The 14,106-nt window shown below is 37.0% G+C and overlaps 1 protein-coding gene across 2 annotated transcripts; it reads right to left on the bottom strand.

Annotated features, from left to right (window-relative positions):
• Positions 1-1,033: 1,033 nt before the first annotated feature.
• Positions 1,034-7,272, bottom strand: LOC107804188 (poly(A)-specific ribonuclease PARN-like). 2 transcript variants are annotated; one of them, XM_016628031.2, is made up of 7 exons: positions 6,648-7,272; positions 5,086-5,216; positions 3,727-4,055; positions 3,324-3,437; positions 2,782-2,908; positions 2,429-2,699; positions 1,034-2,060 (listed from the first exon to the last, which is right to left on the bottom strand). In XM_016628031.2, exons 1-7 carry the CDS (start codon positions 7,034-7,036, stop codon positions 1,256-1,258), a joined length of 2,166 nt encoding a protein of 721 aa, XP_016483517.2. In that variant the 5' UTR covers positions 7,037-7,272; the 3' UTR covers positions 1,034-1,255. The 2 variants fall into 2 exon arrangements, with proteins under 2 accessions (XP_016483517.2, XP_075090784.1); XM_075234683.1 differs by lacking the exon at positions 5,086-5,216 and having other exon boundaries at positions 3,727-4,036; positions 6,648-7,205.
• Between the last annotated feature and the right edge of the window lie 6,834 nt (positions 7,273-14,106).

Raw genomic sequence — 14,106 nt, 5'->3', positions numbered from 1 at the left:
TTTAATTCTGTGTTGGGGTAATATTTGGATGTTCCGTTGGATATAGAGAAATGAGAATCAGCTAAAAAAAAGGCAAAGAGAAGGGAAGTTCCTTTTCATGTATATTTATTACATCTATAGCATTGGACAGAAGTAACCTCTATTATACTGAATTTACGTGGAATAAGTGTTCATGATAATGAACCTTCAAAGCCACAATTGATGTCATGCTTAGCTATTTCTGGTTTTAAGATAATGACTTCGTTTGATACTCAAGCATCCGAGGACTGAACATTATGAAACAGAGTTAGCAGGGGTTTGGACTATACTTGCTTAAAGTTGAAAAGAAAATATTTTTTTTATAATTATGGTGCCCGGATCAACTTACACGCATCTTGATTAATTCCATGGAGTATATGTTACCTTCTACATTCTGCCAACACATGTACCAAATAATTCTATCCATTAAGTTTTGAACGAATGGAAAGTATCACCTAATATTTTTTTCCTCGCTTGAATTTGAAAATTGAAAGTTGAAATAAAAAATTTCAGTACCCCGAATTATAGATAGTTGGCGATCTGACCAAGAATAGAAGGCCTAAGAAATTGAACATACAAGTTACGACTACTAATGTCTTGTCCTCAAAAAAGAAGAAATATTGCACTCAACATTTTCAAAAACTATACACTAAGCATTATCCTATATATGACTTTTCCTTTACGTGTGTGTGTGGGTGGGTGGGGCTGGATAATGGAAAAAATATTTACCCAATGCATGCACCAAAGTTTAGTTAAATCAATTCTAGGAGCTATTATTTAGCACTCCAGTATTTGATGTTTGTTATTTTTAACATTTTTAGGAACAATATAGATTATAATACTGTTACATGATAGCATTAAAAGATTCTTATAGTATCTCTTTAGATTTATATGACTTTCAAGCAGAATTTGTGTTATTACTATAGTGTTTGGCACACACATTGTTACTACAAAACTGTAAAGGCCCAAGATAAATGAAGTGGCAAATAGATTGATATCTGCTCATGAAGAAGCATTAAAATGACAAATTGATCTTTAGCTTTTTTGATAATATCGCTTTTTTCTTAACAGGTAGCTCTTCAACATCTACATTACAACCTCACTATTATGTTACAGAATTTATCAGCAAAAATACAGCACTATGAAGCTGTAGGGATCCGGAAAAACAGATCTCTACATCTGGCCAACAATGATCTAGATATACATGAATTTGGGCCTAAAAATTTACGAAAACAATCTATTTGCTTGCCAGAGCTTCATCTAGATGAAAAGAATCGGCAGATCTATCCGTTTCAGAATAACCATACGATGAACTCATCATATCATCTACTTTCTTATCAAACACCCTAACTTCGTTTTCTTTGCCAAATACCTGGTTTCCCTTTTTTTTCCCTTCTGCCCTGGATGATGCTGTTTTGTGTTTGATACCAACAGCTTCAGCCTGATCTGCAAATAATTTCTTTGAGATGGGTGAACTGCATATTTGTTGATACACATCATAGTTAGCTGCGTGAGTGCAGTCGGCGTTCAGAATATCCGAAAGAGGATGCAACACTGAAATTGGATCGCTGTTCTTACTTAGAGTTTCCTTTATTTCCAGAAACTTAGAAACCATTTCTGGCTTGCTAAACTGAATAAAGACGGCGCTTTCATCCAAATGGTAGATAGAGGAAATAGAATTTGGGCCAAAGACTTTTACTATACAAGCTTTGATCTCCCTTGCTTTTAGTTTAGATGGTAATCCCCACAACAAAACGATGCTAGGAAATGAAATCTCCTGGTACCGACTTTTGAGGTTACTAGAAGCTGAGGTGTCTGTTGTACATTTCCCAGTACTTAGATCAATGATGTCTCCACTAACCCAGCTAAGGTAAAGGCGATTGATATAATTCTGAAGCTTTGTCTGCTTGGGTAAACCTCCAGCAAGCACATGGAGGGTGAAATCAATGCCTAGATGATTGCACGCCTGTGCAAAAATGCATCCAGTCATAAATGCATCATAGCCAGCTTCATGCTTGGCCCCTGAGTTCCAGTTCAAGAATCTGCAAATTAACTTAAATTAGAGATAGGGATTATTCACATAAATCATTCTGATCTTATAAATTGAGATACAGAGCAATAGATTTAAGCAACAGGGGTGTTGAAAGAAGAGAAATTTTCTTCACAAGCTAAGGAAATATACCAAAGAGGCAAAGCAAACACAGTTCATAATCCTTGATGCAAATCAATGGTCAAGTGAAACATCACAGAGTCAAATGCATGCAGGAGCTAAAGAAAGATAGTGTAAAAGATGTAAATCAAAATCAATGGTCAAGCTAGAAACATCCAGGCACATGGTAAGCACATATAAAGTAACAAAAGAGCATCATGTTGATTCAGTACCAAGAGTTGAGTAAAATTGGTAGTAAACCTGTTTTCATCAACTTGAACCTCCACCTCTACACACGGTCTATCAGCCAAACCAGAAGTTTTGACACCTAATGCAATTTGAGGACAGATAGAGACAAACGCTCTGGATAGTGATGTGCTGCTTTTATTCACTCTCTGTTGAAAAACACCGTTTGCATTCAAGAGTATTTTGGTGTCAATTATGCAAGGAAAGTACTTCTGAATGGAAGACACATAGTCCTCCACGGTCAAAGGTAGTGGACCAATGAATTTACTGTATATATGCGCCATATCTGCATTGATTGTATATAAGTGTTAAGCAAAATTTGCAATAGAAAAAGTAGCTTTCCCATAAACTGAAGAGGATTTATTTACCAAGAAAGCAATTGTGTCCGACAATCAACTTCCGCTCCGAGGAAAGAAGATCAATAACATGTCGAAATCCAACAGCAGATTTGACCTTTATTTCTGCTTCTTTACGAAGGCCTTCCTTCACCTCTTTCTACTTGATGTTAAGACATGAATAGATATGATGAGACACAGTCAAGGTACTGATCAGACAAGGAATCACTTATTTTCTTTCTCTCATCGTTATACGCTTTATCTTAATCCAAGGTGATTTTAAAGAACTCTTTCGGGAAATGGAACTCAAACATTATTTACTCACAGGTTTTCACTTAATTACTCATCCCATTTAGATAAATTATCATAAATAGTTAATAAAGAGAATAGATCCTCATATTGGCAAAAATGATACCAATAATAACAGCTACTAAACAAAGAAGGTTTATAACTAGTACTTATAGACTTTAAAAAACTGGAACGTACCGCAATGGTCACAAATGTAATCAATATGTACATATCATGTGATGTTTCAACAAGAACTTTCTTTATGAATCAAAGCCGTTAGACCTTACCATCAGTAGATCCTTGTCATCATTGGAATCTGTATAGACAATCAATTGCTGCGGAGATGTTGCTTCGCCAGCTACTCTGATATAGGATAGATCTTTGAAATGCTTTTTAGTGACCTGGATTTTCCAATTCACAAAGTCAATCATCATCAGAGAACAATAGCATATCAATAAGTATAACTATATACTTTAGCACTCCTCTCATTTCTGGGGAATTGCCGAGGAACAAAGAAAAGGTATAACTGATACTATTAAATAAAAAGAATGCATCCTCTTATACAAACTTTTAGACAAAAAACAAACACTAGATAACATTGGAAAAAAGAAGATGCTCTCACAGTCTCACATCATAAGTTGATCCTAGTACAAAAAGAAAAGAATGAAATGGAAGAGAAGAGCTTGTTACCGCTTTAATCACCCTTAGCTGGCGAGAAGTAAACCCACTAAGGGCAAGGGCTGGACGGGTCTTGAAGAAAACCATTTGAAATCTCTGGTTTGGATCAGTTGACATTTGTTTAATTTCAGAGCTACTGCTTCCCTTACTTAACAAACTAGCATGCCATTCCCTTATTGTGTTCTTCATTCTTTCAGCAAATAGAACATCTGCCATCCTAATCAATGGAAACTCTGCATCTTCTCTCAAGCCATACACGGAATCCGATGATTCATCCATGAATGTTGAACTTATACGTTCCAGTGCTTCCTCTTCTTGGCTTCTGGATAAATAAGAGACTCCTGAGATTACAATAGAAGTGTAAAATCTCAAAAATGAAAGCAATGAAGAGATAACTGAGCTAGCTAAAAAGAAATTCACTGGGTGCATAACTCTAATATAAATCTAAACAGTGACTAAGTCTCTGAAAATTTAAAATCCAAACTTAACAAAGTATAACAGCTCACCAACCAAAACCATCTATGTTTGACAGCACATCAGTTCACCTACTTGGAGATGAAACTAACGATATTTGCAGCCTACCACTTACAGTGGTAGCAAAGAGACTAAAATGTAAAACGTTCTATTTGATAAAGCCAATTCTATAGAATGCTTCCAGTGCAAGATGTAACATAATGTATCCAAATTGCAAGAGAAAAACAATGTGACTCAAAGAGACAGCCCATCATAGGTAAGTCAAACTACTTATATAATGTGGGGGTGGGATGGGGGTGGTGTGGAGTTAGGAACTAATATCTCAATAGACAACTCTTAAGTTCGCAGTCCTTACGTTCTGTCACAAACTTTTAAAAGAACGTATCATGATGCTGGATGCATCGCAGGAACTTTATTCCAATAAATGAATTCTATACGTTGTTCTGCTGTGTATAATACAAATTAACGCTAACATTTAAAAAACTTGACATGGGTTTGCTGGTATTCATGATTTCATGGTTTAAGTTTAAACCTTTCTTTCAAATTCCATCCAATGAAAATCTAGTAAGTTGATAAAGTTAAAAGCCAAAAGACAGCAAAAAACCTAGTATGATTTTGTATACTAAAAAACTCAGGATCACTTCCGCAACTTCAGTCAGTACATTTGATCTTAGCCAAAGGCCGAGAAAGGTATAGGTTCAAGTCAGTAAACTAATGTTCCAACTATCCTTGTGTAACTCGTGTGACTCACCTCATATGACTCAGAAAAGCCGATGCAGATCAATATATTTTGAACAAGGCTGGCACTAGCAGTTAATATAAAGTTTCCGAATCGCAAAACGTGCTATAATCTCATTAAGTTGTCCAAGAGAAGAAAACAAGGTGTTAAGGAATTACCTTCACGTATGCACACATTGAAATCAAACTGGTATTTTGCCAGGAAATCAAGTGAGGCTGTCTGGCAAAGGAACTCATAGGATTGGTTGCTACCAGGGATTTCTTGCCGTGGGAATATATAAAAGTTATGTCTGCCAAAGAGAAATCAAAGCAGCAGATCTGAGAGGTGGAATATAATATTAACTGATGAAGACAATATACGCTGCTTTTTCCCCTTAAAAGAACATGTTTTTCTCTCTTTCCTTCTTTTAAGAAACAAGTATGATTTACCAGTATCGCAATGTGAGCCCAAATAGAGCTGAATTGATATAGAAAGTGCAATATGCAACATCTCTAAGTCAAACAAAGTAGGTCGCTGCTCAATTAGGTGATAATCTATATTTCACCAAAAGCAAAAGAAACAAACCTTGCATTTCACCAAAAGCAAATGAAACAAACGAGTAGCTACTTTTTTGAATCACTAGCTTAGAGGATATTTTAATAAAATACATTATCTTTTATCATTCAAAGAAACAAACTTTGCATTCTGAAGATACTGAAAAACACTCACAAAAAAATCAAAGCATTCAAGTAATATACACTATCACCAGGGGGGACCCACCTTGTAGGAAGGGGGTTCAGTTGAACCCGCTTCGTTGGAAAAATTAATTATTTTTACCTTGGAATTTCATAAGAAAATTATAAATCTAATAAATATTATAATACTTGAACCCGCTTGACACTAATAGAAGCCGTAGAGCAGTGGCAAAGTGGGTTCAAAGTAAGCCCGAGGTCTCAAGTTCGAACCGCTCCTAATGCAATGAACTAACTATGGCCTTTTTGCTGAACGTATATATTATTTTGCCTATTGTTTCCTATTTTGTCTTTGTTTTCTTACATCGCTTTATGATTCTTTTTTTATTTAAATCCAATAAATTCTATTTTTATTAAACTCCTTAAGAAAAATTTAATTCTATCTACAAAGTGAATTTTTGTTCTAGTACGTTATCGAAATTACTTGTAATCTTTTAATTTAGTTTAGTTTAGTTTAGTTTATATTGAAATTGTTTTATATTCAAAGCTTTAGTTTGGTGTAAAATATCTTTTTCTTTAATAATTTGTATAAATTAGTTTAGTTCATTAATCTTTTTTTCATGTTTTTTGTTTGCAACAACTTTCTATGTTAATTTTCTTAAATTTATAGTACAATTTTTAAGTAGATTAAATACTTTTTGGTTAAAATTGCTAAATTTCTGAATTTGTTAATTTATATAGATAAATGTCTAAACAAATTAATGGACGAAATTTTCTTTGTTATTTTTTAAAAATTTCCCCCTACCTTTTGAAAAAAATGACTTCATTTTGAAGTGACTTGATGAAAAAAAAGAGCAGTGCACAAATTTAGTTTACCGCTGCACTTATACAATTGATTACCGTGATTTTTGATGGACTCGCTTGTACAGAATACTGGGTCACCGGTGACTATCACTATAGCGTTAGTTACAATGTCTGTTAGTTTACCAATTAATGCATATCATAACAATTGTAATTAACTTAATAGAAATGAAAGAACGAAGACTTACGGATGCGCGAGAAAGGATTGCTTGTGAGAGTCCCAACGGAAAGGACAAACGCCGAACTGAACGACGGCGAACTTCTCGGCGGAGTCCTTAACTTTGAGGTAACGAATATCATATCGGTCGAAGTCGAAGGAATCTCTCCAAGGAGCGCTGGTTACTCCGGTCATTTCCAAATCGACGGCGACGAAATCGGCGTCGCGTACAAGACCTCGTAGGTCATTGAGAGCTGATTCGAAGTTCGATTTGGTAACATTCTTGAGCGCGAAGGAAGAGGAAGAGGAAGAGGAAGAGGAAGAGAGGGCGCGGCGGCGCGTAGTGAAAGAGGTGATCGGAGCGTGGGATATTTGGATTAGGGTTGTTGATAGAGGTTTCAACATACAATGTTTCTTCATTCTATGTTTAGTCCTTCATCGCGTAGTAGCTTCTTCAGGACTCGGGGGAAATGGGTACCAAGGGTTTACATTTCCAGGAACGAAAAACGACTATTCTATTATAGTGTGCGCGCGCGCGCGCTTTCTTTTCTCTACTGATTTGTTGTTTGGAAGTTGAAACAAATAAAAAGAAAATAATAGTATCTTCTTATTTGTTTGAGTGAATATCTTTTTGATTGTTCATATTTGTGTTGTACCAGACATATTTATTTCACTCAAACTCTTCTAATTGGAGCTCCGTGAGATGTTTTTCTTTTAATTGGATCGAAAATAATTTATAATAATCTAAAAATATTTTTATGATTTAATAATTTTTATAACAAATCATAAATAATTCATTAGGCTAATGAAAAGTTAGACTTTCTTCTCACTAAAATATTGAACGAAGCGTTATCATTCCCATATTTAAAAAGACATAATAAAATGATCTGTTATAAATCCTGCAAGTGGAGGTTTCAGAATAGTTTTGTATTCATAACAGGTTTTGGATTGGTTTTGTAACAACAAAATATTTCTATAAATATGCTCAATGATGAACCTATTCGATACAGTGGAAAATACAAGAAATCTCGCTTATAATATTAGTATTCTCTTCTCATGTTAAGTTCTAGTTAATTACGCAGTTCTTGCTATATTATTTTTATTTCATAACACGTTATGAGCATGAAGCTCTAATCATTTTCATTATCATTTTAAGGTTTATTTTCATATATCCTTCATAATATGGAAATTCCTCCCTCTTCAATTAGATCTAAGATCAATAAAGATGATATATGTCTTTTGGATAGTGCTACAACACATACTATTTTAAGAGAAAAGAGATATTTCTCTTATTTGGTGATGAAAGAAGCCAATGTTAGTACAATATCTAGTAATACAAGTGTCATGACTCGAAATTCCCACCGTCGGGACCGTGATGGCGCCTAACATTTCACTTGCTAAGCAAGCCAACGCTAGAGAATTCATCAAGTCAATTCTTATACATTTAAGTAAATAACAACAACTAAGCTATAACGAGTTAAAATAAGTGCGAAAATTTATAGCAACCTCAATATATACAATACTACTACACGGATCTGGAGTCACAATTCACGAACTTCTAGAATTTTACTACAAGTAAAAGTCTGAAAAAATATAACTGTTTGAACCAAAGAAACAGTAAAAAGAAAACTGAAAAGATAGACGGGGACTTCAAGGTCTGCGAACGCCAACAGATCTACCTTGAGTCTCCGATGAACCAGTTCGAGCTGCTACGCTTCTCGATCAGCTGGGACCAATACCAAAATCTGCACAGGAAGTGCAAAGTACAGTATCAGTACAACCGACCCCATGTACTGGTAAGTGTCGAGCCTAACCTCGACGAAATAGTGACGAGGCTATGACAAGACACCCACATAACAAACATGTGCAGATAACATTATATGTACAAGAAAACCACAATAATAGCTAAACATGTACTATTGGGAGGGGGTCATACTAAAGGGGCATAGGATATAGAAGATACATTGAAAATGATAACCAGAACAGTCGACATGCTTTTAACCAGTGAAAACAACTAAACACAATGAAGAAAATTGCACGGCATCACCCTTCGTGCTTTTACTCTCAGCCTCACAATGTAAATCAATAGATACAACACGACATCACTCTTCGTGCATTAGCTCTCATAACGTGGCACGACATCACCCTTCGTGCATTAACACTCATAATATGGCACGGCATCACCCTTCGTGTATTAACACTCACAACATGGCACGACATCACCCTTCGTGCATTAACACTCACAATATAGCATGACATCACCCTTCGTGCATTAACATTCACAATATGGCACGATATCACCCTTCGTGCATTAACACTCTCCCTTACCATAATATAATGAACAAATAACAACATGGAGATAGAATAACAAGTACAGACCTTCGTTTACATTTGGTTCCACAATAACAACCTCAACTTCGGAATCAATACTCAATTATCACCAGAAGATCCGTAAACATGATAAGAACGATAAATTTAACAATACTAGTCTAAGCATTTATAACATGAACAAATGAAGCTATAATTGTAAGAAACCAAGCCCCGCCCGCATGCTTTAACCCGACTACAACGCATAAGTACTCGTCACCTCACATATACGTTGTTCCCCAACATTTAAACATGTAGCAAATAGACAAACAAGTCCTATTCCGTCAACTCAATGTTAGACACAACACTTATCTCGCTCCAAAGGCCACTCAATGCTCAATTACCGATTTTCCCTCTAGAATCCACCTCCAAACCAATCGTATCTATTCATAAACGACTCAATAATATCAAATATTTCTAAAGAAATCAATTACATAACATAAATTTAGATCCTCCAAACTTTTCCCCAAAAAGTAAAAAATCGACCCCTGGCCTGCTTGGTCAAAACGCCGAGGTTCAGACCAAAATCCATTTACCCGTTCACCCCCGAGCTCGATTATATAATTAGTTTCAGAATCCGATCCCAAATTGAGGTCTAAATCCCAAATTTGCAACCCCCCCCCCTCCCCAATCTTCCTAAATCCTTAGTTTTCTACCATGAAAGAACAAAGATTAGGGCTAGAAATTTAATAGGTGATATTAGAAATGGAAGAAAATGAGTTAAAGAGTACAAACCTATGAATTGATGTTGAGTTTTCCCTTCAAAATCGCTCCTAGGCCGAGTTCTAATGGAAGGGTTATGAAATTTTGGGAAAAATCCCGCTACTGTTCTGTTTTAAATCACAAGCATCAGGCCTTCTTCGCGTTCGCGAAGGGCCTGCCGCATTCGTGATGAGCAGCAGCCTAAGTGGATTTCGCATTCGCGAGTCCTCCTTTGCATTCGCGAAGGCTGCTCCCCATGGCCTTCGCGTTCACGAGCCCATGCTCACGTTCGCGTAGAAGAATGACTGACCCCTCCCCCAGGTCCCTAAAGCTTCGCGTTCGCGAAGGGTAAGGCCCCCATTGCTTCGCGTTCGCGACCCAGCTACCGCGTTCGCGATTAAGAAAATCACCCTGCCCCAGTTTACTCTTTGCGCTCTCAAGAGTACCTTCGCGAACGCGAAGAAGAACACACTAGATATCAGTTGAAGCACAAAAAACCAGATTTTCTAAGTTCAAATCATCCCGCAGCCTATTCGAAACTCACCCGAGCCCTCGGGGCTCCAAACCAAATATGCACACAAGTCCTAAAACATCATACGAACTTGCTCACTCGATCAAATCGTCAAAATAATACTTAGAACTACGAATCAGACACCAAATCAGATGAAATTTTCAAGAAAACTTTAAAACTTCTATTTTCACAACCGAACGTCCGAATCACGTCAAATCAACTCCGTTTCTCACCAAATTCGGTAGACAAGTCATAAATATTATAGTGGACCTGTACCGAGCTCTGAAACCAAAATACGGATTCGGTATCAACAAAACCAAATAACATTCAATTCTTAAAATCATTAAACTTTCAAACTTTTAATTTTTCATCAAAATTCCATATCTCGAGCTAGGGACCTCGGTATTCGATTTCGGGCATACGTCCAGGTCCCAAATTACGATACAGACCTACCGAGACCGTCAAAATATATATCCGGGTCCGTTTACTCAAAACGTTGACCAAAGTCAACTCTAATGGTTTTCAAAGTAAAATTTCATATTTTTCACAGTTTTTAACATAAAAGCTTTCCGGAAATACGCCCAGACCGTGCACGCAACTCGAAGAGGGTAAAGATGAGATTTTAAGGCTTCAGATCATAGTATTAGGTTTCAAAACATAAGATGACCTATCGGGTCATTACAACAAGATTAATTGAAGCCTTTGAAAGAGCAAATTTATTACTACCCGGAGGAACAAATTTGACTATTAATGAAGAATTATATTGTAGTATGTCTCAAAGTTACTAAGTTTCAAAGATATTCGCCAAAATGGATATCACGTTGAGGCTACAAATGATGATAAGATTGAATATCATTATATTACTATAATAAAGTCGAGTAAGAAATATGTGCTTGAAAAGTTACTCGCTCTTTTCTCCGGCTTGTACTACACAAATATTAGCAGGATTGAAATACATGCCATAGTAAACTAAAAGTTTACTAATCCAAATGATTTTATTATTTGGCATGACCAGTTGGGCCATACCGATTCTAATATGATGAGCAAAATAATTGAGAATTTACATGGACGTGTATTGAAGAATCAGAAGATTCTTCAGTTTAAGGAATTCTCTTGTGTTGCATGTTCTCAAGGTAAATTTATTACTAGTCCATCAGTAACTAAAGTTGGGATTGAATCCCCAATATTTCTGGAAGGTATACAGGATGATATATGTGGGCTCATTCATCCAGCATATGGACCATTTAAATATTATATGGATTTAATAGATGCATATATAAGATGGTCACATGTGTGCTTATTATCGACTCGCAACCTGGCATTTGCGAGGTTGTTGGCTTAAATATTAAGATTAAGAGCACAATTTTCAGATTATGCATTTAAGACAATTCGTCTTGATAATGCTGATGAATTTATATCCCAAGCCTTTAATGATTATTGTATGTCAGCTGGGATAACATTTGAACATCCCGCTACTCATGTTCATACTCAAAATGGCCTGACAGAATCATTTATCAATCGCCTCCAATTAATTGCTAGACCATTGGTTATGGGAACATGTTACAACCCATATTCGCGTACGTTAGATCACGCCGTAAGTTAGTCGACGTAAATCCGAGAAGAGATTATCTTTGAGATGATAAGAAGTTAATCCTATTGGTCTTAAACGATACAAGGGTGTGTAAGAGTGGTTAACAAGCATTAGAAGTTAAACAAATCAAGGATGTTGTAACCCGTATTTTCGGGTAAAACTAGAGGTGATTAATATTCCCAATAGGTTGTATTTTAATGTATTTGAATCATATAATATCCGTATCATAAGTCCTGAAGTCAAGCGAGTTATGAAACAAAAGTCGACAAAAGTTGTCACAACTTACATTCATAATTTTACTTAAACTTTAGGTCAAATGTTACTAAGCTTTTCTCCCAATTTAATTGGAATTACGGGGTGATCTACCCACCACATTGAATATCTATGAGTCTAGTTTCCAACGCATTAAACCATTCATCAATACAATCTCGGAGTAGAGAGATATTCGCGTTTTTGCGAGACTGCGCCAAACAGATCTCTATGGGGCCCACATAGGCGGTTAATATATATATATATATATATATATATATATATATATGCGTGTGTGTGTATGTATGTATCATACATTTCATGTCAGTAGCCCTCAGAGGTACCCATATGTTACAGGTTGTATATTCTTTATCCATGTTTGTATTACTATTTTTACTTATGCTTTCCTGCCTTACATACTCAGCACTTTACTCGTACTGACGTCCTTTTTATTTGTGGATGCTGAATGTCGTGCTGCAGGTCCTAATAGACAGGTAGGCGAATCTCCCCCACCATAGTAGGCTTCCCAGTTAAGCAGTTATTGGCGAGATCCTTTCTCCGGACTTGCCGTAGTCTTGGTATGCATTTTTGTTATAGACATTATGGGTATGTTAGGGACCTTTCCGGCAATGTTGCAGCACTTATGTTCCTTTAGAGGCTCATAGATAGGTGTCGACTCATGTATAGTTTGGATTGCCTTGTCGACTGATTTTTGTTGTATAGTCTCTCATGGCAGCTTGTCAGCTCGTACCTTATACGCAACTTCATGACGGCCTTGTCGGCCCATGTTATATATGTTCATGCCATTATCTGTCATTGTTGGTTATTTAGGATTCATGTCTACCATTTATATTGATCTCGTCGGCCCTTATAGATTACAAGAAAGGTTAGATAAATATGCGTTAGTGCTCGGCAGGTATGGCCCGAGTGCCAGTCATGGCCCTCCAGTTTGGGTCGTGACAAACTTGGTATCAGAGCAAGTCTATCCTAGGGGTTGTCTATGAGCCGTGTCTAATAGAGTCTTGATTATGGATGTGTAGCGCGCCACATTTATAATCAGGAGGCTACATGACATTTATGGTTGTTACCTTCTTCTTGAATCTAGATCGTGCGTAGAGTTGAGTCGTAAGTGTTCGTCTCTAATATTCATCTTGTTTTCTTTCAGCGATGCCTTTGACTAGGAAGCAAGCGATTAGTAGACGGCTTGATACAACTGCGGGAGAGGGTACCAGTCAAGTGCCTCCAGCCAGAACATGCCAAAGTGAGGCTCAGAGTGAGATGCCGTCTCATAACTCATCTACTCCGTATCCTTGAGAGGATATTAGGAGGCACCCAACACCTCCAGTCTTCAAGGAGTTCGGCGCCACCTGTAGCTAGTGCTCCTCTATAATTTCAGAGGCCTCGGTATGATCGATTTACCTATTCTGGTTCAGGTCAGAGTTCGCGGGCATCATGCTCACAATATCATAGGGATACTAGTTAAAAGAGACCCCCAACACCTTGTTGTGATCAGTGCGGCAAGGCCCACTTTGGACTGTGCCGTCGAGGTTCTGATGCGTGTTATTCTTGCAGACATCCTGGCCATATGATGCGGGATTGTCCTAATAGAAGAGGTGGTGGTTTGGCTTAGCCGACTGGATCTGTTTCTGGTTCTTCCTCATCAGTTCGACCTCCAGCACGGGGTTTTCAGCAGTCGACAAGTCGTGGTAGAGGTAGAGGTGCAGTGCCGAGTTCGAGTGGTACTCAAAATCGAACCTATGCTCTAGTAGGTTGACATGAGCTCGATTCATCTCCGGATGTTGTTACAGGTATATTGTATGTGTTTTCTTATGATGTATATGCGTTGATTGATCCGGGATCTACATTATCATATGTTACACCCTTTGTGGCTAATAAGTTTGGCATTGAACATGAATTGATAAGTAAACCACTTGCGGTATCTACTCTGATAGGAGATTCTGTGATTGCTAGAAGGGTATATAGAGGTTGCATAGTGATGATTTGTAGTCGTCAAACCTCGGCAAATTTATTTGAGTTAGAAATGGTTGATTTCGATGTGATAATGAGAAT

Source organism: Nicotiana tabacum, chromosome 2 (genome assembly GCF_000715075.1).
Source record: "Nicotiana tabacum cultivar K326 chromosome 2, ASM71507v2, whole genome shotgun sequence".
Classification (NCBI taxonomy): domain Eukaryota; kingdom Viridiplantae; phylum Streptophyta; class Magnoliopsida; order Solanales; family Solanaceae; genus Nicotiana; species Nicotiana tabacum.
The sequence above is the reverse complement of the archived record's forward strand: the minus strand, read 5'-3'. Positions and strand labels throughout refer to the sequence as shown.